At 36.6% G+C, this 27,167-nt stretch overlaps 1 protein-coding gene across 1 annotated transcript; it reads right to left on the bottom strand.

Moving 5' to 3' along the window:
* Positions 1-10,965: 10,965 nt before the first annotated feature.
* Positions 10,966-15,474, bottom strand: LOC132553375 (uncharacterized). Its single transcript, XM_060217615.1, has 2 exons — positions 14,983-15,474; positions 10,966-12,656 (listed from the first exon to the last, which is right to left on the bottom strand). Exons 1-2 carry the CDS (start codon positions 15,422-15,424, stop codon positions 11,605-11,607), a joined length of 1,494 nt encoding a protein of 497 aa, XP_060073598.1. The 5' UTR covers positions 15,425-15,474; the 3' UTR covers positions 10,966-11,604.
* Between the last annotated feature and the right edge of the window lie 11,693 nt (positions 15,475-27,167).

Below are 27,167 nucleotides of genomic sequence, written 5' to 3'. Positions count from 1 at the left end.
AGCTGAGATGTTTTATGGTGGGCATGCTTCCATTCCTGATACGATCAATCGACATGGGGAAAAGTCTTGATTAAAAGACCAAATATTGATATGGCCAGGTATTGTTACATGTTCGGATAAACTTTTCAGCCTGATTTCAGAGCTGAGAGGAGGGAAAATTCCGTTTCCATGGATACCAGTCTGTTGGAATACCGTATATCGGATTTTATTCGTCCTATCCAATTTTTGGAAAATCTTCTAAATGTTTATTTTTGCAAATTCGATTTTTTGCGATTTCTTCGTCTCAGAAATTTGAAATGCCTGTTTTGAAGTATTTGAATACCTCAAAATGGGCATTTCCTACTTATATACCAGTGTAGGATCTTACTTCACTTGGAGATCTAACTAAGCAGTCAGACTAAGATACGCGATTTATTAATTATAGAAATATTCACGACGAGAAAGCAATCAAGTGCATGTAAGTATACGCCATTTATATGCATGCATCACTCGTGCATATACAATTGAAAAAACGAAGCATGCTCATTTGGCGATTCTGATGTTTTGGGTTTTTAAATGGTCCATGGTTTATTTACATTAAAATTGCTAGAAAATTTTACAAAATGTTTGACATTATCTGCATAAACATGAAGCATTCAACATTGGCGTCAGCTATTTTTACCCATAATGCTCACTGAATTAATGTTAACCTAGAAATTGCAAAGCTATGCACTGGCAATAAAAATGATGGTTAGAAAGGAGAAAACATTTAAATGGATCTGACACAATTTAAATAGGTTATAAAATGCAATGCACAAAATTAGAAATATTCTTGACCACACCGAGAACTTTTGGATTGTAAACTACAAGACGGTATTATTCCTTTGTAAAATGATAAAACTCTTTTGTAACTGGTTAATGTAATTTCTCACAGGTCAGAAAGTATGAAGGAATTCTTCAAGATGAATGTCCGGAAACCTGGAATCTGAAACGTTTGAATGTTTCATGATGAAAGATATAGAAAACACCCATGTGTCAATTTCGATAAATCCAGGGCTTAACAAACAAAAAAAAAAAAAACAAAAACAAAAACAAAAAACAAAAACAAAAACAAAAAAAAAAAAAAAAACAACAACAAACAAACAAAAACAAAAGAACTATGCACATGGAGATCCCAGAAAAGTACACAGAGAATAAAGCTAGGTTGCAGAACAGTTTCTTCTGTATCTATGACGATAAAACAATAATTTGATTGTTAATTGATATATGTGACAAGTATTTTACAAACGTTTTGCACCAGAAACTGGAAACTATAATGGGAGAACGGAGAGTAACGTATATCATATATAGGTACAAATTTTATAAAGAAGTCGGGAAAGATATCTGACATTATACCCACACAAGATGTTGGTTTGGATTAAATTGGTTTACGTCCTCTTGTCTGAGGATGGAAGGCAAAAGGGATGTAACTCTTTTTAAACAGATGACAATCTATTTTTTGCTGGGGATACTTCATAGAAAGGCGACACTCGTTCAAGATAGTAAAACGGAATGAAAAATCACATTGGAACATGATTTGCCAAGAAACGGACAGAAAAATTGGTTTCTAATACCAAATATCATCCTCCGCTTCTTCCATTTTCTACCTCACTTCAATGCGGTAGTTTTCAGGGTTTTTCAATTCAAAATTTTTTAACAAATTCTATTGTAAAATATAAACAGTATGGTTCCTTTATTTTTCATATTCGAATGTCAATTAATTGTCAATATTTCAGCATAAATTGTTTTAAAAGATTATGGAACTGAATGTTTTAGGAGAGTTGCAATAAGATAATCATTTAAAAGGTTTCGAGAGTGATGTGTCATTGAAATGTCATGTGGCTGGCACACTGACATGCATTAGTAAGTACGGGTCAATTTTACTCACATAGACAAAGGCAGCTCTATTTGGATCACTAAGCAACTTTTTGGGTGAAAATTGCAAAAAACTAAAGTATAGTGACCCTCTCTTTTTAATCATGAAAAAATCTCTATCCGAATGTAAAATATTTAAAAAGTTAAACACTTGAAGATGGTCAATTAAAGGATTTAGATCAGTTTGGAACACTTTCATTTTTTAGTTCCAGTTTAAAACACGTTTAAGCAAATGAAAGCATTTTCACATCATTGTTTTCTTAATATCCAAGTATAATACCTTGACATTGTGTTGAAAGGCGAAACATTTGATATAAAAAAGATTTGCCACGATAATAACAGAGATTGATTTTTGTTCAGAAAAATAACTAAGAACAATTCGTGAAAAAATAATTATTTTCTGTTACACATTTGCTGACGCCTGTAACGGAAGAAGTAGTGCCGTTCATTTATATTTTTTTCTTTTAAAGTGGCTATTACCTTAGATTTTAACATCGGTAAATGGAGAATTCGGCTTGTGAATAATAAAATATATCCATAATAAAAGCGATACACGCACCTATAACGTCAAATTTGTTATTTTTGTACATATTTTCGGAGTCGGAACATTGTTTATCTTGACTATTGTTTATAAACATGTTCTGACAGTTTCTGTAAGGTAACTTTCAGATCCTCGTCGCCTTTTCGTATTTGCGTCCGCCATATTGCTTCTTTTTAGGCTTATGCGCAGCATCAGGGTTACGAGCGGTAATGTATGAATTAGATCAAAACCGCACAGTTAACATTCTTTGTTTAAGATATCAATAAAAATGGTTGCAGTGACTTTAAATTTTAGGAATTAACAGAAAGTCTTAGTTTTGTAACATACTATTGGAAAATAGAACATTTTATATCGTTTTCTCGTAGTGTTTTTTAACATTATAGTAGCTTTAATCTATTTTGTAAAACCAAACTTTTTTTTAAAAAAAGTCATTATCAGAAAAGAAGAAATCAAGGGTCCGTGGACAAAATACTTTTCATATACTTTACAATGCTTAGCAAAACTCGAGTTGAGATACCCCTGTCCTCGCTACAGACCCGTGTTATTCTTCGCATCTATAAACACTTCAAAGAAACAAAAAAAAAAAAACTATAAAGAATCTAAACGGGTTTGTAGGTTACAGTACATTCCTATCTGTCGGTCGGGAGGGATTTATAAATTGTAGATGATTTACAACATGCTGCTGAGGGTTCCTACATAAGTACAATTATTTTCTCTCTCACCACGCTGCTGTTTCTTTCAGAACTCGTTAGATCATTGAAAGCCAGACGAACGGAAATATTGCCGACATTGTTACGGTTCAAATACTAGGACCTCCAGGAAACATTCACTTGAAATATCAAAGCGACATGAAATGCATTCTAATATTGGCTTCTTGAATAAAATTTCCTATTGTGAACAGTCTAGACCGTGCCATCGGTACAAATCGCTTTACAAAGATAGACATCTATTGTCGGTGGCATACTCAAAAAAGCTATGTTTCAATCCCTGAGCGATCGGCAATTATTTCTTTATTGTCAACATTTTTCCCAGCTGTTATTTCTCCACATGTTATACACGATCACATGAGTTTTATTGTGTGTGTGAAACACGTAGGAGGAAAGTCGGATACCACTGGTCTACAATCTTGTTAAGTACATGTGATCAATTAAAAAACATGATAGATCAATAAAGTAATTTGTTTAAAGTACACGTGGTCCCTACAGTTAGAAAACAGATAATCAGAACGCGAACACAGTAGGGAATTTTACTTCATTATATCGACTTCTGTTAATCAAGATATAAAAATCATTATAAAAATTTAAAACGTTCTTCGATCGTTTATGTTCAAAATATTTAAATTCATCATCGGTTGAGTTTTTCCGGTGAAATATCGTCGACTTAGTAAAGAGACATGATCTGCTACCTATATCACGTACCTATAGTTGAATGTACACTAACAGTTACACCCTAGTGCACTACTAGTGCACACAGTAAAGACTAGAAGTTCACTGGTGCACTATACCAACACTGGGGGTACAACAATTTACCCTACAGGTAAATTGGCCGTTCCAAGGTTACCCAAGCTACCTGCAGTTTTTACCAGAGTATCGTACCTGTGTTTTGTGTCACAAGTATACATTTTCAATATTCTTTACAAATATACAATGTGTAGGGAGTACGTCTTGTAAGGGTTTTTTAAACAAAATATTTATACACTTGTACATATTTGGTAGCGTAAGATTTTTTTATATTTGTACAATAGTTTTCATTATATCTGAACAATAGTATTCCTTAGATCTGAAAACCTAATAATATTGGGATTGTGTAGTAATGTTTCTTTAAAATTAACATTAGACATATCCACAAATAATGGCATCTATCACCTATTTCTTGTGTATCACAAAGTAGACATAATTTGATGTTGTATATCACTCCAATTTGCAGTTTCTTTTTTAAACTCATGATAATCTAAAATTTCCTAATAGTAATGCTTCATCATAATTTGATATTTCAAACTTTTTTTAATTATATAACATACAGATTTTGAAGAATGAAGAACAAATAAAAAAAAAACACATGCATTTTTTTGCGAACCAAATATTAACTTACAGAGGACCTGGTACATGGTACAGGTAATGTTGTCTACATCCCAATTTAATCTTTATTGTGTGTTATTTGTAGTACCACATTAAACTCTTTAGAATGTGTGTTTAAGAAATCGAAAATTCACCTATGGCTTGTTCTATGACCTATTTTATTCTTGTCAAGGGTATGAGCCAAGTGCACATTTTACCCCTAAAACTTGTTCAAAAACCTTTAATAAATTATCAAATTGGATAAAATCCTCTTCATTACAGTCCGATGCTTGTGTTGAACTCAAATATAAAGCGAAGTATCACAAAAACACAAGTTATGGAGGTTTAACTGGGGGAAAATGACAAATTTTCAGTAAAACTAAAAGAAATTCAAATGTTTGGGAATTTGTTTGGAAAACTTACAGTTGCTGTTCACCTGAAGTATTTACACTTTTTTTTTTGCCAAATATGTGTTCTTAAAATATTTCAGATTTCATCAAATTCTGTGATCGGTAAAATTGTTTCAGGGACAGATTTTCTTTTGATGGCAGATTCATGAAAATATTTCCAATCTTATCAGTGTTTTTCTTTTAATAATGGAACAGCAACAAAAGGGCGTTGCTTTAACATTTCTGTGCTTAGACACTGACAATGTTTGTTTTAAATACATATTTGTAATCCAAAATAATTTCTGATAATGATGGCTGCCATACTTCAGGCATACAATGATAATAATTCACAAACATTGATTACTTTTGTCAATTCAGATTTCTAGTACTTATTTTCTGTTCCTTTCATTGAGGCGTTGACAGGTTATTTCATAGACTATAATAAGTTTGTTACCGTGTGATTGGATTTTCCAAATGCACATAATACCCCAGCTAATATATAACTGATGCAGCGTGGGCACACAGGCTAGAGGTTCTCTTTCCTGCAGGACATAAACTACAGTATAAGTTCACAAGATCGTCAGATTCATTCTTGTCGAGCTGACTCCAACCATTGTACTTCGTTTGAAAATTGTGACGAGAATGAATCTGTCCTCGAATGAGATCATCATCCTGCTGTAGACTCAAATCTCGTAATCACTGTTATCTGTCTGATGTTCCACAACGTATCCAGGTAATATGAATGAGAATAAGATATCAGATGCTTCAAGTTTCTGTCATTCAATTTTAGCTCGGTGTGTCATATTGTGGTCTTTACCAAATCGCTTTGTCAAAACATTGTCTTTTTGTGGGAGCGAAAGCATTCACTGGGCCATTTTAGTATCTCGTTCCACTCGAAGTGGATCTGAAACTTATATGGGTCCTCTGAAGGCAGTCAGACATGCAGTTACAATGTAAACCAACGTGCCAATGATCTCATTGAAGTAATTTGACGGTAATTAATCCTTGAAAAGTACCCATTTCCTTCGGCGTTCTTGGTAGGACTCTACATTAAATCGTGGTTTGGTGCAACAGCGATCACTATTGGCTGTTTGAGAGTCTAATTATGATTTTCCACTTTGAAAAATACGACGGCATTCTAGCAACATACACCAGCTCAGCACTAAGATCTAAGACGCCCCTGAAAAAAACACGCTCCAAAATCATATTGTTTCATTTGCAGCCAAGATTTCAAAATGTCGAATGTCACCACGATGAGTTGAGTTATGGATGCATCATTTACACTGCCGTGGATCAGTTGTGTGTGGTATATAAAGTATTGTGTGTGACAGCTTCTTGACGAGATATATGGGCCACACCAAGATATTTGGGGACAATTAAAGTGTTCAATATATCTACAATTTTTATGAAAATATTTTGTTGCTTTGGAGAGGATTGTAACGTGGGACGAGCCTCTGCCCAGCGTATCCGGAAATCAACACAGAGATATAACACAATGAACATATAATACAGTTTATTTACATAGAAAACACACAGAAAACTATCAACATACTCGCACTCACAATCATACTCCATTCATACACCTTAGCAACATGTAAAGATAGCTAGTCTCTTCACTGACAGGAGTGTCTCACAAATACACAGCAAGTGTGTAAATTTGCGGATGCAAGTAACTCAAACAAAGCGACTCCTTTGTCCGATAATAGCGGAACGACTCTCAGTTCCTATCTCACTGACGGCTTGCTAGTGATGCACAAGTCCCCGTTCAGTAGTTCCTGGAGTTTGATGAAGATGAGATGACGGAGGAAGGATTTAGAAAGAGCTTTAGGATATCAAAACCCGAAGGAGGCGAAACAAAAATTACCTGGAGAGGTGGATAGAGCTGACGAAGACTGAGAAGACATTCAAAGGGTTCAAAGATATTATTCTTAGGGACCAACTTCTCCACTGCTGTAATCGGGATCTGTCGTTTTCCTAAAGGAGAGAGTTCCGACTTCAACGGAGGAGATTGTCAGACCTGCTGATCAATTTGTTGCAGCACGTGGGAACTCGAGCCAACTTGGCGTCTTAGAAAGGACATAGCCAGAAAAGCGGAGGTCACAAGACACTTTCCCCAGCTGTTCCATCATCTGGAAACTCGTCCTCGGAAACTTCATCCTCTGCCCATGAAAGATTAGTTTTAAGTTTCGCCCAAAATTACATGTCTGTCTATTACACTTGCGGTGTCACTCGAAGCTGAAACAACGTCAGATTAGCACATGTCATACATTTCTTTAAAGTGACCCAAGGTCCCGCCAGTCCATGCATGGCAATCTGAATCTGATAAATTTTCAAATATCAATTTTGGGGAATTATCATGTTTGGATACTTCATGTATATTTTCAAGCAAACCATTTATTACAACTGAGGAAATGAATCCACTCAGTTTACTTTGCAGAGAAACATAATTGTTTATACTAATGTTTGTATCTGGATGTAGAATGCTTCCTATGAGATGTTCATAACATACACGGGCATCAGGCGGACACCAAAGTGAATAGATATGGATAAAAGAGTCACTGACGGACTAAGGATATCTACACAGCTATCGTTATACTCTAAACATCGAGTACACTGCCGGTGTGAAAAGGAAGTGTACTTCAAATCTTCCATGCGAAGAAAAAATAAATGTGAAGGGTTCGTTTCATTGTCATTTGTCATTGTCAGTCCCCTATTAGTCATCATTACACTGATTGTCGTCCTTTGAGTCAGGTCTTCTTCGAAGGTACCTCATGTACCGCTTATCACATATACCTTCTTCCACTTTCTACAGCCAGTCCCTCTCTGTTAAGCATATGTTTCAACCAATTATTTCGAGGTGAATCTACACTTCTTTCTGATATGAAGCACTTTCTTTTCTGTTAAAGTCTTGTTTTGCAACTGGGGATAACACATACATCATCAATTTTTATCATAAGCAGCATCAAAATATAATTAATATATCCAAAAGATTGAAATACAGGTAATGGCATTATGTGTCTAAGGTAGATAAGTCAAACATGTATAGAAATAACAAAACTTATGAATATGTTTAGATAACAAATGTGTTGTACTAAATGTGCAATTATAGTGCAAAGTACCAATAGTAGACTACAGAATATAACAGCTCTCGTTTGCTTAAAATAACTCATGTATCATTCAATGATGAATTGATTCTAGAGAAGTGTATTACCTTAACCACAAGCCTTCACTAAATGACAGCATGATCTTCAACTGATGAATTACTTTTATAATCATGTTTTGGCTCAGTGGCACTGCTGACTAATTTGGCTCATAATTAACCAGATACACAATTCAACAAAATCTGTACCGGGTGGCTAATGGGCAAAGTTCACTAGTTCATGGCCTTCAGCTGTTTACCTCAGCTTCAACTTAAATGCTTTGTTTGCGCAAGGAGAGATACTACCACCTTACTGATTGATTAATGCTACACAGAATGCAGCTTTGATATACGTTTTTATATTTAAAAATAAACGAGCATGTAGAGGTCATGTGAGCCTTTCTGTTTATAATCCAATAAGGCATAATAGTAATGTGATTAAATATTTTTTTCCAATTAAAGGCACATATAAATTATGAATGAAATTGATAAAAAAAGACATATATTTGGATGAAAAATAAACTCTGGGTAAACTTAAAAATAAAAGTAGTTTCCCGATTCTGCCATCACAAAAAAAATCTAACCCAGAAATAGATGAAATTTTCAAAATTTTGAGAACGTATATTTGGCCGAAACATATGTATTTTTCAGTTAACAACAACTGAAGGTTTGTCAGTTTTCCAAAAACTTGAATTTCTTCATATTTTTATGAAAAATTATTATTTTTTCCCAGTTAAATTTCCAAAACTTTTCATATTTGTAATATTTAGCTTTATGTTTGTGTTCAAAACATGAAGAAGACTTTAATCAAGATGATTTGACCCAAGTTACTGATTTATTAAGTTTTTGAACAAGTTTTGGGGTCAGATGTACACCTTGGCTCAAACCCATGACAAGGATCATAAAAAGGTCATAGCACAGGCCAGAGGTGACTTTTGGATTTTTTTAAAATATACACTTCTATAACCCGGCAACAAAGTTCAGGAGGTAAGAATATATAATCATTAAATATATCTATTAAGTAAATCCTAGATATATATTTGTTAAAAGTATAGCTTTAAAGGCTTATAAATATCATATTTCTGTAAGTGTAGATATGAAAAGGTTTTAATAGAAGACAAAAGCTGATTCACAAATAAAGAAATATATAAAAAAAATCTTTAACATATTTTTGAGCAAAGAAACAATTTCGTGTTTTCATATTTATATCTAAGGGTTTTCTTTTTTTCAAATTGATCAAATTAAAAGATTAATACATTTCTTTCCCCTTTTAGAAAAAAAATTGTCACATTTTTGTTCTTTATTATCAACATGAAGGCTTCACGGAAGTATAAAACGGTAGTATAATTTTCAACTCACAGCTATATAATAGACATATTATTTTCTTTTTTAGCAAAGCTACCGCATTATGGTTGTTCCTATTTTGCTGAAGACGACAAAACTGGTATTGCCCCACTCTCAATCAATGTTAGTGGTGAACCAACTCCCAATTCGTCGGATGCATATGGAATGGCGAAAAGGTGACTGGAATAGTGATTAGCATCAACAATACGTATTCTTTTACTGGTGAATATAAAAATATGTTTGTTTTGGGTATCATGGCATCAACAAAGAAAACTGCATAATATTATTTTTGTTAAGTTTGTTTCTTTCTTGTTTCTTTGTAACATTTGACATATTGAAATACACCAAGGCAGAAAATTGCAGTTTGAAAAGTGATAAAGAAGATTAATGTTTCAACTAGATATACTTTTGGAATCCCACGATACATTTCTTTTATGTGTGCTTCAGGTTATGGTTGATTCTCTGAAGCAAATACTGAACTTCGTTTCTTTAGCCTTGATTTGTTTTATGTTGTACACTATACACGTATCAAAAAGGTGTAAAATTCTATAGGATTGCATGCCTATCCCTCTTGCTACTGTTTTGATATCTAAATTAAACCACAAGACGAAAAAGAAGCATATTAATAATACTTTTATACACTCATTAATTCAGGTGAAACGCCCACCCCACCCCACTCCCAACCCCTCAACACTCTACCCCCATTCCCACTCCATCCCTGTTCCTAACCAATATTTTTAATAATGTAGATATAAATTTCGCCTAAAATTTGTATCGTGCTTTAAAATCATTACTTGAAAAGCTATTTTTGCATTTTATGAAATTTGATATAGACTTTAGAGTTCAGTAATTACCATAACAATTAACCAATATATTAATCCCCCTAGGTCTGAAAATTTAACATTTTCGATACAGATGCTTATAACATGGACTTTATATTCTCTTTCCTATATCATGAATTCCGAATTCATCAAAACTGATTAATATTCCTTATTACAATTATCCTACGTAAATATACAGACTAACGCTTTGATCACTTGTACATCACTACACACGTTTTTTTTTATTTCGCCAATAAAATTATTAATGATTAAATAGATCGAAGTCTGAGGATTAATTACTGTTAATTTCACTTGGACGTATGACAAATTGGGTCAGCGATATCCAAGTATTATTTCATACCTGTCACACACCAATGCCCTCCTTTTATCAGGTAGTAGGCCGGCTAAAATATCCTAAAACTAACACTGCCTGAGGTACATTAATTACGCCCACGTAAACGAATACGGGCACAATAAAACATTGAGAGACAAAGAGAGATCAAAGATTTAAAACAAGTCACCTACTCAATAATGATCATAAAACATTATTTCCTTTTAATATGCTACCATGATACCAACATCAAAATCATAAAAATGGATTTTCTTTGTGTTTTAATGAGAATAAGTGTATTTCGGTAAGGTTACTACTGCTGGCGATTGGTATATGTCAAGGTTTCCTGATGGCACATTTACATGAATATACTGTTTATTGTTAACAATCTGGAAACCCGTATAAGTAATCCTGCTAATCATGTATTTATATACAACAAGAACGCACAAGAACAGTTAAATGTTTATTACACTTAAGAAAATAGACAAGCTACGGTTTGGCGTAACAGGGGCTACTCACTCTATTCATAATCACTATTAACTACTAGAAAATTATAACTTAAAACAAGACTCTGAGCTGTTTCGGAGCTAGATTAAGAGTCCCTACAGAGAAGTTACTAGACCCTGGACGATACCAGAGAAGCTACTAGACTCTGCAAGTGGCCCTAGAAAAACAGCATTATAAATAGAATATTCACCACCAGCTAGACCCTCAACGATATGAGAGAAGCTGAAAATGTTAGCTAGACCCTCAACGATATGAGAGAAGCTGAAACAAATTGGGAATATTCTATTATTATGAATTGGGGGTAAAATTCCCCAAGAATTAAGAGCCAAAAATGAACGTATGTTTTAACAGAGTGATAACACGCAGGTAAAACAGAGTGAGAGCCCCCAAGAGATAATAATAGATATTAAAATAAGCATAGTAAAATGCAACGCAAGGTTATAGGCCTAATTTAAACTCATAGTATGCTTAATAATACAAGTAGATTGAAATGACAAGAACTATAGACCTAGACCAACTCATGAGAAAATAAAGGCCAAGACAAGTAATAGTTAATCCCTAAAAAACCCATCCCCACCCTATTCAGGAGGACATAACCTGTTGAGCCCGACGGATAGTAGCAGGATTGATCCGTATATAGCGTATGAAACAGTCAGATGACCATCTACCTAAAGTTTGAATGACATGGTCTTCCACTCCAGCTGCTGCAGCAGAGGTACTAGCGCCAATACGGAAAGAATGGCCATTGAAAGATTTGTTATTTATACCAACCCTAGACAAAGTCTCCTTTAAATACGAAATAAATGTATGACGCATTAAGGGTGTAGATGAATGGATATGATCTAAAAATAAAGGAGAAGAAAGAGTGGCACCTGAGGATAGTCTTAGGTTTAAGTATTCTCTCATAGTGGACACAGGTGTAAAAACACTATTTTCAAAAATACTAATATTTACCCCTTTACCAAAAGGGTCTGTTTTGGATGAACGCAGCGTGAGATTGAAACACGATAAATCTGGTAGTACACTAATATCGCAAATACGAATAAAATTGGTATCCCACACAGCATTACATGTAAATTCACCACAGCGTAAAAAACCAAAGAAAGCGGTTTTATAAATACATAACAACATGAGATCAACAAATGGGTTAAACATACCCTGTTGAGCAATAGCGTTACACATATTAGCTAAGATTGCACAAGTAATAGGGAGACGTTTGACAGAAGTGTTAACTTGAGTCTTCTTAACAGCGCGCAAGATATAAGACAATCGTAGAGTGTTAGCGGTAGGGTCCCCCAACTTATTCTTAATGTAGTGAAATCTAATACCAGCTAGGTATAGTTTGATAGTGTCAAATTTAAGGTGCAAAGACTTCTGGCAGTGTGTCACGAAACGAATAAGCACATCCTCATCCACTGCAGGCAACGTGTTGGCAGGAAAACTTGTGCCCTGCATAAGGATGAAAGTTAATAAACAGTTAAGTCCCGACTGGTACGAAGCTCTTGTACGTTGGCTTAAAGCAGAGTCCCACAATGAGTCCACGTGCAGGCTTAAGTCATCATAATTGACACCATTGGGAGGCAAGGAACAGGATGAAGGTCTGCCTGAGGAGCCAGTTTCCGAAACCTTGACATCTGTGAACGGGAGATAGCGTCAGCAATATTATTATCAGATCCAGGTATATGCCGAGCATGCACAATAAAATTGTTCATAGCTGAATGAAAAGTTAAAGTTCTAACTAGTCTCATAATGCTCTTAACCTTAGACCTTCCTTTAGTAATAATGTCGACAGTTGCCATATTGTCACAATGAAACAAAACACGCTTTTTGCACCACTGATGGCCCCATAACACACACGCCATAACGATGGGGTATAATTCGAACAAGGCCATTGAAGGTTCAGAACGCTGGAGTTCAGCAGGGAAAACACCTTGGAACCACTGATTTTTATAAATACCACCAAAAGCTACATTAGTAGCATCTGTAAACAGGTGGAGGTCAGCTGCACTAGTCACATGATCATCAAGGAAAAAAGAAGCACCATTCCAGTTCCTCAAAAACAAGGCCCACATGTTTAGGTCCGAACGACATTCCGCATTTAATTTAACATGAAAATGAAGTTCGCGCGCAGAAGTCGAAAGTGAAATGAGGTGCGAGACAAACGATCTTCCTGGTTTAACACAACGTGTGGCGAAATTCATGTGTCCTAATAAGCTTAGTAGCTCGCGTTTCGTGCAACATTTCCTATTAGCAAAAGACTCTAGCACACATATGATACGAGATACTTTCTCAGCTGGAAGTCTACATTCCATACGAGTAGAGTCCAAAAACACCCCCAAGTATTCTAAACAGGTAACTGGACCCACTGTTTTGTGTGCTCCAATAGGAATATTGAGATCTTGAAACACTTTAAGGAAGCTGGACATTGTTCTAGTAGCGATAGCGGATGCCGGCTCAATAACGAGGAAATCATCCAGAAGGTGCAGGATGTGCTGAATGTTATATTTGTTCTGAGCTATCCAGCAGATGGCACGGGAGAGATTGTCGAAAAGTTTAGGACTTGAGCGACTCCCGAAAACCAGCCTAGTGAAAAAGTAATATTTTCCATCCCAACATATACCGTGATAGGGCCACAGTTCTGGCTTAATTGGGAGTAATTTAAAAGCGTCCGTGATGTCGGTTTTCATAAGCCAGGCATTCTGATGTAATTCCTTGATAACCCTAATAGCGTCGTCAATAGAAGTGTATTTAAGAGAGCAAGTTATCTTATCTATTAAACTGTTTAGGCTAGGATTGTTCACATCTTGATGGGGTGCCGACATGTCAACTATGAGGCGTTTTTTCTTTGAATATTTGTGCTCCGCAAGGCCAATAGGGTTGATTCGGTAGTTTTTGTATGGGATATGATCAAAAGGACCCAGGAGGTATCCTCTGACTACTTCCTTGTTGACTAAATCTGTCACGCTTTCATGATCCGCCAGAGCTGATTTCAGATTGGAACACTCAAACGAGTTTAATGGTAGGAACTGGAAACCGGTGTCAAAACCAAAAGTTAAGCCATCTAATAAAAAGTTCACAAAATTTTCATCTGGGTGGCCGTCTAAAGCTGTTTTTAAAGCTGTTAAGTTAATAGGTGTAGAAGCTCTCGGGTGGAATAACATATTCATTTTTTCTTGTTCAAAGTCCTGGTGAGCTCTAAAGGGCAGGCAGATTTGGAGTGGCTGCCTTTGCAGGACAAACAGACATGTTTGTAAGAACAGGAAGATGAGTTGCATCCAAAATTACTATTAAAGTTATTGCATAATTCTATACCATCTTGGTACATGCGAGGGCGCCCATGACTGTCAACAGAAGGGGGACCGGTAGGACGGGAAGTAGATCCCTGCTTTGAACTCCTAAAATTTCCACTATGGGTCCCTTGACGTTTGGGTTCTACCACAGAAGTAGGACAGAAACCTGTTCCATGCAAAGGACTGTCGCACAAGTCACAGGTGAGTGGTCGTTGGTTTGTGAAAATGTTACAAAATAAAACATTGTTCCTAACTGACCAATCTATGGGTGTGTTGTTGTAGCGGAGCTGTGCTGCGGCTCTAGCTGAAAATTGTCTGTGGTACTCATAGAAACCGACATTGTACCTGGTACCCATGTCTACTATATCTCTTTCGTATAGATCGAGTTCAACACGTCTAGCAGGATAGACAGAGCACATCACCTGCTTATACACTCCGAATGCCAAGATGAATTCATTCAACGACAAGGTGCGTGAAAGTCTACAATCGGGTTTTGAAGAAGAATGGCACTCAGGGTCAGAGCTACCTACGTAATACGGGATAAGCAAGGCGGCCAGGTTAACATCTCTACCCGTAATGATTTGTTGACGCAGCGCGGGAGATACAGTTTCTACCAATGGTAAAGATTCCGACACATAGCCAAAACGTGATCGTTTGGAAGAATTCTCACCTTGAGATAGTGTGCTGTCCTCCTGAAAACGCTTGTAAGCTGTTTCTAAAGTGTACTCAGCCTGTAGTGGTGTTGGAACCAGCTGCACTGATGGCGAGTTTATCACTGCTGGAACTGGTCGAGACGAGTCAACTACGGGCTGATTTTCACTACCGGCGGCTGCCGCCACTGGACGTCGTGTTTGCGATTCCAACCTGCTCTCTAGACGTTGGTAGCAGTTCTGCAGCGTAGCAACACTTTCTGTCAAGTTTGTAACAATGTCAATTAGGTGCTGATTGACATCGTTAGGTCTGGAGCTCTCCCGTTCACGTGAATTTACGTGGGGGCCGCCATCTTGTCGCGAGGTATCATGGGATACCGCACCTTCCCGATGAGGCACGACGGGGTTAGCCGCTCTCACTTCCGTAACAGGGACGCTGGCTGTCCTGGCTTCGCGCAGCATCCTCACCAAACTTCTGCGTTTGCATCCAGTGCGGAACGGAACGTTTAGGGCGCGCAGTTCCTCTTGTAGCCTGGCGATCGTCCAGTTATCTAGAAGCTCGGGATCGTAGGGCGCAGATCGAATGTTCTTGCGTTTGGGTCCCATAACTAGTCGGAGTTGACACACACAAAATAAAACGTAAACACAATCAATAGCCGTAAGCTAAGGTTTATAACGTCAAGAACACCAAATCTCGTTGTCGAGCGTGAATGCGGAAATACGTCACACCACAAGAACTTGTGGAAGAGGTCCTTTTTAACTAGTCCTACGTGAAAACACACACGTATCCAAAATGGCGAATGCGAGAACCCAGTCTCTCAGCACTCCTCGAAGGATTAAATGTCAAAAGAAAAGTTACAAAGTAAACTCCGTCACTATTAGGTTGACTAATCACATCCTTAAGCCACTTTATAAAGGTATATCCATAAGGGGAAGGTAGGAACGTATGCAAAGTGTTAATAAACGAAAGATAATGCACAAATTTCACAAACAAATGCCTCCACCAAAAACTCAAACTATATGCTGCGGGGCCTTCAGATCCCTAACAGGGCATCCTCCCCGAGAACGCTGATTGGTCAATTAATTAGCATCAACCAGAACTCATCAGCATACATAAATAAACAAAATTATAATGCCTGCAGGGCAAGGAAAATCACTAACACTAATACATAATGAAAATCTTAATTGAAAATTGCTATGTCAGCTAGCAAGGAGAACTTATTGTATATAAACTATAATTTAATAACAATATTAAATTATCATTAAACTTCAGAATCATATTGTTTTATTTTGATTAAAGATAAGTGCATCAACTGTATTTGAGGTTCTTATTTGATATGAATAATACATTGACAGTTAAAACGTGATTTGTATATTTGAAATGATTTCTTACAGAAATTTCTACCATATCAGTTGCCCGTTATTCAACAGCTATGGCATCAATTGATAAGACGTTAACAAAACTTACATCGGTAAAGAACATGTCAACTCAACTTCGGATCATTTTTATTGTGGTAGAAACATGTCGAAGTGTTTTTCAACTTTTGAAAAATAGCAAACGCCAGTGAAAAAATACCTTAGCAATTTGTTATTTAATCTCTTTATACTATGTATAACCAAAATCTCCAACAGTATATATGATGTAGTCACAAAACATTACCATTTCCCATATCCAGAGAAAACTACGAGAATAGTCACCTATGTTGAAGGAGTGATAGGTTGATACAGACATACGTACAGATGTACGAGTTAATCTCTAACCATGTGATATAATAATCTTTAGTAAACTCAAGATTAAAGAAGAGGCGGACTTCTCAAAGGCTAAGATATTATTAAAAGTATGAATTTCGTCAATATGTACATAAAATACAGATATCTATATAACATGATTGTTTTCAGAATCGATTTCTCCAAAGAAACAAATATTGCAAACTAGCAGGAGCCAGACAGGCTCAACGTATAGCTGAGAGTGTTAGGATTTTCTGCAACAGGAAGAAGTTAAAACAGTTGGTTAATTGAGGGTTTTCATAAATAAAGGAGATTGCTCGGAATTCATATCCAATTAAGTTTGATACAGCTGCATTTCCGTTCTGAAAATAACTCATCATTAAAGTGCAGCCCACCTGAGTTTTTTATGAAATTTATCACTATTGTAGGAGAGAACTCCTCCGTGTTGAATATCTAAAGGTCAACTATTTTATCACAAACGAGACATGATAATACAAAAAGACCGTGCCATACATAGAAAATGTACTATGCCATTTCTCTGAGTTAACGTTTCAAATGCAAACGCAGTGATTATTTGTGCACTATCCGTCATGACGGCGTGAAAAGATTGCACGAAAGACGCACAAGTGAATAACACTTTCAATATTTGTCAAAACTTTGATACGGCAGAGCTAAACGATAAATTAAACTGCATCATACAGCTTATTCGTCTTCCTAGGACTCGTCGGTGATGCCTATTTCCTAAGTTTCCTATAACGTGGCTTCCCATGAATTGCCATATATTCTATTTATCCTGAAACATTTACTAAAAATTCAAACTATCGAAACTTCAGGAGTTGGTTAGGGCTATTCAAACTTTGTTTAATATATTTTTTTATTTGTTTGTTTAAATAAAGTAACACGCTTAAGTGGATATAAAGAAACATTTTTAAGAATTTTTGTGAATGAACGTTTTTGTTTCAACAATTAAGATTCAAATAGTTATCTATATTTTTGGAATGAAATAGTTATGTAAATCAGAAAATTAATTCTGTCGAATTTATGCACATGCAGCTGTTTGCCGTACAGCAAAAGTATATTTGTCTTCAGACCATTAACAGTGCCAGTGGCAAGATAAAATCCATAATAAGATTCATAAGCCCATGATTTAATAGAAGGTTTTATATATCTAATTATTTTAGAAGAACAAGTATTTTACAAGAGTACATTGCATGTGTAGTCTTTTGTTCTTCATGTTTTGAGAGTTTGGTAAGGAGTAGGGCTTACCTCTTACTTGATATTAATTGTTTTTCCATGATATCATAAAGAGATTTTCAATCTGTGCCGCTGCGAGAATGTGATAGAGCAATTTTTTTATCGTAATAAATCAAGTTATCTATTCTTGTCTAGCTTTAATCTAGACTTCTCTGGACATAGCTTTAGATTGATTAAGATTATTAGCTCGTGTCAGTGCGTTACAGTTTTTGTCAGCTGACCAACTTCGATTTTCCTCAATTGCCACGAGGTTTCAACAATTTAGGCTTTTAGCATCACTGGCGAGACAAGTGTAAGATACGGTTTAAGCTATTATAAAGTTGTACTTCATCTTATTCTTTAGTATTAAAATCTGTAACCATGGTAATGTGGTTATTGCATTATAAATGTCTACTTGTCTCAAAGCTGATACTAAAACTAGAAATCCATTAATATCAACATCGTAATTAAAGAAGGGCTAATACAAATTTCTACGAAAAGGATTGATTGGACAAGTTTCATGGCAGGTGACACATCATTCACATAACAAAATTTATCATATTCAATGAAGGGGCACCATCATATTGGTGTGTATTGTGGGATCCTTCAAATGATTGAACCCAACTCATGGAAAATGAAATAAACGCGCTGAAAAAATGGACCTCCTGTACAATTCAGGACTTTCTTTTGTATTTCATATAGTGTAAATTTAAGAAACCGACTTTGATTCCCCCCTTATTCAACACATTAGACTCGCATGCTTGGATCAACCAAAAACTATTCTAGATAAGAAATACATAATGTACTTATATCGTCACTCAAAATCAATTTACTGCAGTAGACATTGACGCGGATAGTGCATCAACAGTATGTTTGTATCAAACGCATTAATCACCTAAAGAAACAGCCAAGAGGATGGTCCTGATTGATTCCAACCATTTAATATCATCATCCACAAGCCGCCCACGTTTCAGCTTTAATGAAATCGTGGCACAGATGGAGGACAAATACAATAGTGCTAATTACGAAAATGTTGATTTATCTATTATGTTAGTGATTAGTTAGATTCATTGGCTACCCTAGTGTAAATTGATGACCAGGATATCAAAACATCATGGTTTTGAATTATTCTTTTTCTACTCACCCAGAGCCGTCCAGCTAGATTACTGTCTGAGTTTTCTTCATAGTAAAAGAATCCCAAGAAAGGTAGAATATATCAGTGAATATTGGTACTCATTTCACTTTAAATGTTTCCGTTAGAAATTATTCATGTTACCGCATTATGACACACACAAATCGTGCATGTCTGTCGGAGTCACGCATGCAATGCTTTGCCTTATCATATCGGCGCATATCGAAATTCAGATAAATCATACTAATAAGTATCTACAAAGACACAACGCTTGTAGATGACATCGCAGTTATTTTCAGAATATACCGGGTTATCTGAACAGGTGAACTAATTATACTTCAGTAATAAGGAGATTAAGATTCTGTTTGATGTCTTCGATATCACTTGATACTTTCCCTTGGTGATGAAGGCGAGTCTCTTTTAGTACGATGTATAATTCTTAATTACCAAATATATACAAATGTATAGCTTGTTAAAAACGGAACTCGTTCTCAAGAAAATAAACCATTTTATCAATCTATGAGAACTAGAGCAACACTGGCGATAGATGAAGTATTACTACGTTACAGACGTGCCCCCGTAAAACCGCAATTCTGACTCAGAGGAATGTAAACAAAGGATAGACTGACAAGAATGCCAGGAAAATAAGACGTTCCAAAAGGGCAACTTTCGTCGACAACGTTTATTATCTATATCTAGGTCATTTTAAGCAATGTCACGTTCACAATAGGAGAACAGCTATGATGGCAATATTCCTATACATCTCGTAATTGAATGACTCAGAAACCAGAGACTTTTAACAATATCAACGAAAACAATGAAATCAATTAAAACAGAAAGAAACAGAAAAAACACTAAGACTGACAATGATTGTGTGGGATAACTTTATTTCAATGGCTTCATACTTTTTGCGAGCATTTAATGAAATTAATGAAAAGGAATGATATAAAAAAATCATCAAGCCAACAACATCATTAAAACAGGAGACTTACTACAGGTGGTTGTCATTCACATGGTTTATTACTTACTGTCCTCACATAAATATCAAGCTTGTGAAAAGTAAGGAAAATGTTGAGATTTTTTCAGGACTGGAGTGTTAATGTCAAGGTTCTTTGGTAAAAACGTCTTTGCTAGCATGCTCTTGGTTTGTTGTTCCGGATTTAACGTCTTTGCGTTCATATACATGATTTATTATTTGTTGTTAAAGAGAAAAGACAACTTTCAGCTGTTAAAATCTGTGATAAAAGTTGTGAAAGAATCGATGGAGACATATTTCTAGAGCTGATGTTCAAGATAGATTAACCATTTTGTGGGATCTTACTGATTAAGATGCGTGGACGTACACAACCACAATATCGCTGTAATGTTTCAGTGCTTTATTATCGAAAATGACAGAAGTTTGAGGGAAGGCTTGGCAGATAGCAATGCAAGAGAGGACTAAAGCGTTGCAAATAATGGATTGTTGTGTTTGAAACCAAATACATGTGGAGGCAGGTTCATATCCTAATCTGACCGCTATTCTTACATATGCATTCTTTAAGAAATATCATCTAAAATAGCGCCTACTCCAGATCTAATCCAATACTTGAAAGGAAATGACGTCTATACTGCTCGGCTGCACATTCTGTGATCATTATACGTGGGCATTATGATACAATTTAACAAATATACGGATTTTGGTTCGTTCTGTTGTCGATTAAAAAGTAATTGTATATTTTGCTTTGACTAACAAGAAAGATAAAAACAGGATTCGAAAGCGACGTCAATCTAAATGGCGCCTACATAATATAACGTGATTCCTGTTTATTTTGATTTACTATTAAGTAGAGTAGAGTTATATTTGCGTAATCAAAACAGACAGATAAAATGCTCTTATTACTAAATACGACGTTCAAAATAGTGTTCCTCGATCGATAGATGAAAGTTATATAGCAAAAGAATAAAATCGTGTGATGAAGCTTGATGGCAACGAATTCGCGGGTTTTCATGATTGATAAAACATTCTGCGTTGTTCAATCAAGGAAGTAGAACATCGTTAATTACTTCAGCGTTGAAATTTTCAACGACGCAATTCGGTATGTTGTAACGTTGCCTTACTTTCCACAAATAGTATTTTTGAATTTCAAATTATTTTGCAAAGCAGTAAAGTAAAGGGACACTTATAGGGTACAACTGATCTTGTGATCCTAATGCTGGTGTTATATAACAGAGATAAAAGATACGCCTTCTTTAAATACATTAATCACAATTTTCCAGGACCACGTTCGTAAATAATGATATGAGAATAGATGAAGAGTAATTGATCATTATCGCTGTATATATAGCTCAGGGCTTGGCATGATCTAAAACTTGTACTGTGATCGAGGTGAAGGTAAAAGTCTTGGAAGACAAAAAATACTAAAGGCGTGTTGTCTAACGTTTACAAGTCTGCATCAGAATAACCATAACCTATTTTAGTTCTGTACTTGATGACCTGCGGCTACCGTGTTTCTGCCGTCCTTAGCAGTAAAGGATGCTAATTTCGCCCACTTTTAGATTGTGCCTGTGCCAGGCGTCCACGAGGGACGAACCCCCAAAAGACCCCTTAATGCCTCCAAGGGTATGCCCCCCATCTCAATGGATGAGGTTCCTTACGGGATTAGGATATCCCTAAGTGGTGTCCCCCTTAGTGTGCTCCATACTTGCACGGCTGATTGAAGCAAGACATTACCTTCAAATGAATTATTATAATTGAACATAACACATGAAGACGAAAATTATATACAATCCTTTGATGTAAAAGAAATGTAGAAGGGACGAGTTTGTCTTTACCAGTCTACACATGTTGAAGGAATGGTAACCAAACAAGTGGAACACGCTATTTTATAGACAGTAGTCGAGTGACGTAATTACACACCTATCCTATCCGGATCTAAACAACATTGTAAGACGTCCAGCAATTTGGACATAGACACTTCATCAATAAGTAAAATAAAACGCTATACCCAGAGCTATCCGAGTAATGCGACTGAATCGGTTTGTCGTTTACATGTTGTTAAGAATACTATTTCTCTTCCCGATACAGTCTAAGACGATTCTGTTCAGGCGATGTTTCCTTTACGGGTTAAGTGCTCTGTTTACTACGGCAGCAACGGGTGTCACACGTGTCCAATGCCACCTTTTCTTTCGCCTCCTACATCACGTGAGGTACTGATGGAATGATGAACGTGTTTGTAATGCCACCTCCTTTCTGACGAACCCTGTGCTGACCGGGATCAAAACGGTCATCCATCTTGTTCTTGTAAAAGTTTTTCTACGTGTTTTGATTTCTTCTCCCTCCTTCTCGTCCTGTCTAACGGGACACAATGTGATGTTCAGTGGAGAGGTGTGAACGCATTTGTCTTCTACCTTTCTCTTGCACTACCATTAACGTAAGACTATACATATCGATTCTTTACATATTGTGGGGCTATAGAAATTGATGGTTTATTGTATATATTGGGAGATCTCTGACCCGTGTCCCTTAAAACGGGGAAAATACTTGATTTCAACATTATCTAACATGCAACATTATTAAGGAGGCCTGCACTCATTTCTTAAATAGATAAGGTTGACATCCGCGGACAGAGGGCTCATACAAGGGACGGAGCTTCAAAAGGGAAATTAGGTAATATCTTAGAGAAAACTAATCTCCTCGATGCTTCCGTGCATTTGAACCAAATTTGGTCTGAAATGTTATTGGGAATTCATTTTTCATAAAGGGTTTACGACAGAAAGTCAGTGCGTAAAGGGAACGTAAAATTTTCCTTTGAAATTCTTTTCTTTAATACCTTAGTGGAATAGAACCAATTTTGTCTAAAACATCAATAAGGCCGGTCAAACATTTCCTTACATAGATTATTTCATTTGGCTCATGAGGTAAGTTTAGAAAAGGAGACCTTCGAAAGGCATTATGGTGTTGCTTTCTATTCCTCCTTCGTTGTATTACAATCAACCAGCTCCGGTATCAAATACCACTTGGGTAATATTTTTGTAGACATGAGGTTCGTCTGACTCAGAGGGAGTCCAACAGTGGAAATGAGGACAGTGCTTTAAAGTCTAACTCCTCCTGAAGGTTTATGTTTGATCTAAAGGATCACTTTGGCAACTGGACAAGATTTTGTAGAAATAAAGTTGCTTAATCCCAGGGGTGGACCCAATAAGGAAAACTGAGTCACGACATTTTCAAATCATACCCATCCCGATGAACGTTCGCATGAATTGTAAAAGTGTTTGGTCTGAAAAAATAATATCGAGAACTGAAATGCCTTGACTAAACAAAATTGATGGACAGGTGATCCCCTGGGACAATAGAGGCAGGGTTAGGGAAATTTGTCTGAACTATCTTCTTAATAATTTGATAACTTCTGACCCACTTCAAATAAAAACTTATTTCTATTTTAGATTTCACAAAAAAATTATTCAAAAGTGATAATCATTCTCAACAGCGTTTGGCTAATCTATTTTAGGTCGCAATGAAGTAGGATTTTTGTTTCTTATTAAATACAAATCAAACCCACAATGTTGGCATGGCAGGTAGGTTTAGGTAAAGTCTCGCAAGGCACTTTTATCAGCCGTCGCGAATCCGTTTGCATTTAACCGTCTCGAATTCTTCTCAAAAACCACTGGAGTAATTTTAATGAAATTTTGCAGAAACCTTTCAACCTTTCATGGCAAAACTTAATTTAGAAGTGTAATGATATGGTCTCCACTCCTCAAGCGATTGTTATAAACACTCAATTTTAAAACACCAAAATGTGGTAGAATCCAATACTGACCATAGATGGAAGGGGCTTAATGTGCTGTAACATTATTATTATTATTAAGATAGATTGACTTACTGATCCTTGTTGCCCTATCCCCATCCCACCTGTCTCATTTTGGGCTCTGTCCCTTGGTAGAGACAGCAGTTACAACTTCCTGCTTAACGTTCAGCATTATGACTGCCCGTTGATAGCGTAATGTGACTATAGAGGAGGAGGGGGGTGGGGGAGGTAATATATTTTCGTGTGGTAGCAGTATAAAGTGAACTCGGGCACTTAACTTGCTTGTTGTTGATACCACGGTATACCAACTCTACCAATCCACTCAGTGTTAAGCAGTTTATCATTTATGTTGTTGTATCTCTCTGTGTGGGCGCATAGAATGTCACTCAGGACGGTGCCGATGGAGATATGAAATAAGACATTCAAGAAAGATCATAGTGGTGAATTATACACATTAGCGTGGCTGTGCCATATAACACTGAGAGTAATTCGGGGTATAAACAGGGATATTACTTCGACTAGCCTTTCACATTAGCACTGTCTGGTATGATTTACAATAGCAGAATTTGATATTGTGCTCGCAATCGTCCAGGAAAGCTGTCAGACTAATCCACAGTAACAAAGCTCCCGAGGCAATAAACAGATGGGAAAGGGAATAACATAACCATGAGTAAAAGGTGTATGACTTATACCGTTCTAATTTCCCAGAGTAAATTTCCTTCGTTGAGTTTCGCGAAACTGTAGGATACCATTCTGATCTCACAGAGTTACGTTCCTTCACTCTATCAGACGGTATAGTGATTTTGAAAGTCGGTTGGGGTCGAGAATAGACTTATACGGGTTAAATCTCCACTGCTTCTATTTATCACTAACCCGCGTCAGGCCGATAATCTGTTATCATGCTGACAATCTGTTACAATTACAAGTTTACTATGGCAGGATTTGAACCAGAAACGATGAACAAAATGCCGATATGTCTTGAAAGAATTTCAATTCAAAACCAAATAACAACGCGAAAAAGGCAACAAAAGATACGCGAAAAGGCGAGATTTTATAAGTTTGAAGCTACACCTTTTCGTGTTCATTAAGTCGTCGTTTTGCGAATTTGCTTGAAAATGAAAAGCAAGTGTCCGCCGTTTAGCCTGTTTCCGCGTTAGAAACAACGCGAAATGGCCACCAAATTAGACGGAACATATCATCTTCCCTTCCCTGCTTTGGCGAACGTAAAGCAAAAGTATAGGGGCTTTCCGTGGTAAGCATTAGAAGAAAACAAAAGTACAATACAGAAGGCATCGAAACCAAATTTACAGGGGCTCCATGCTAGTCGTCTCCTCCGCAACATATAATTAGCTTTGTTTATTCTTGATAACATATTGAGCAATAAGCTCGTCTTACATATGGTCAAGAAGATACGATACTATGTATACAAATAAAATTAGATTGTAATAACAAGTATCTGACAGTATCATGTTTACGTATCCTATGAATACTGTGTTTGTGATTTGAGGCTTTAGAATAGCCTTTTTTTCATCTCGCAGAACGTTTCGAAAAGTAAATGAAAATGCATTTAAACCAAAAGTAAATAGACTATAATCTATCGTGATTATCTTAACGACAAAATGATTAAGATTAATTTATAGTGTATATATTTGATGGATATCAAAGGTCGGACTAAGGAAGACAAATAGCACTAACCTTTCAATCTGGAAAGTTCAAAAGATGTTTTATATATATCTGTCCTAAAACTAGGAATCATCAACATTCACTGCAAGAGTACGGATGCGATTCTTTTGAGGAAGTGGCATCAATCAATGCTTACCACTATAACCTGTTAGTTTAACTGTATCAATCAGAAAGCATCATTGGCTCTAATTCACAGGCTCTGTAAAGTCGGCACAAAACCCCAGTAACAGATGCCTCTAATTCACAGACACTGTAAAGTGGCTCTAATTCACGGACTCTGTAAAGTCGGCACAAAACCCCAGTAACAGATGCCTCTAATTCACAGACTCTGTAAAGTGGCTCTAATTCACGGACTCTGTAAAGTCGGCACAAAACCCCAGTAACAGATGGCTCTAATTCACAGACTCTGTAAAGTGGCTCTAATTCACGGACTCTGTAAAGTCGGCACAAAACCCCAGTAACAGATGCCTCTAATTCACAGACTCTGTAAAGTGGCTCTAATTCACGGACTCTGTAAAGTCGGCACAAAACCCCAGTAACAGATGCCTCTAATTCACAGACACTGTAAAGTCGGTACAAAACCCCAGTAACAGATGGCTCTAATTCACAGACTGTAAAGTCGGTACAAAACCCCAGTAACAGATGCCTCTAATTCACAGACTCTGTAAAGTGGCTCTAATTCACGGACTCTGTAAAGTCGGCACAAAACCCCAGTAACAGATGCCTCTAATTCACAGACACTGTAAAGTCGGTACAAAACCCCAGTAACAGATGGCTCTAATTCACAGACTGTAAAGTCGGTACAAAACCCCAGTAACAGATGGCTCTAATTCACAGACTCCGTAAAGTCGACACAAATACCCAGTAACAGATGGCTCTAATTCACAGACTCGGTAAAGTGACTCTAATTCACAGGCTCTGTAAAGACGACACAAACCCCAGTAACAGATGGCTCTAATTCACAGGCTCTGTAAAGACGACACAAATACCCAGTAACAGATGGCTCTAATTCACAGACTCTGTAAAGTCGACACAAATACCCAGTAATAGATGGCTTTAATTCACAGGCTCTGTAAAGACGACACAAATACCCAGTTACAGATGGCTCTAATTCACAGACTCTGTAAAGTCGGTACAAAACCCCAGTAACAGATGGCTCTAATTCACAGACTGTAAAGTACACACAAAACCCCAGTAACAGATGGCTCTAATTCACAGGCTCTGTTAAGTCGACACAAATACCCAGTAATAGATGGCTCTCATTCACAGGCTCTGTAAAGTGGCTCTAATTCACAGACTGTAAAGTCGGCACAAAAGAAAAGTTACAGATGGCTCTAATTCACAGACTGTAAAGTAGACACAAATACCCAGTAACAGATGGCTTTCATTCACAGACTCTGTAAAGTCGACAAAAATACCTAGTAACAGATGGCTTTAATTCACAGACTCTGTCAAGTCGACACAAATACCCAGTAACAGATGGCTCTAATTCACAGACTCTGTAAAGTCGACACAAATACCCAGTAATAGATGGCTTTAATTCACAGGCTCTGTAAAGACGACACAAATACCCAGTTACAGATGGCTCTAATTCACAGACTCTGTAAAGTCGGTACAAAACCCCAGTAACAGATGGCTCTAATTC

This window comes from Ylistrum balloti, unplaced genomic scaffold (assembly GCF_031769215.1).
Source record: "Ylistrum balloti isolate Yb309-2 unplaced genomic scaffold, AGI_CSIRO_Ybal_v1 Utg370324, whole genome shotgun sequence".
Taxonomy (NCBI): domain Eukaryota; kingdom Metazoa; phylum Mollusca; class Bivalvia; order Pectinida; family Pectinidae; genus Ylistrum; species Ylistrum balloti.
This window is presented reverse-complemented; position numbering and strand designations above follow the sequence as displayed.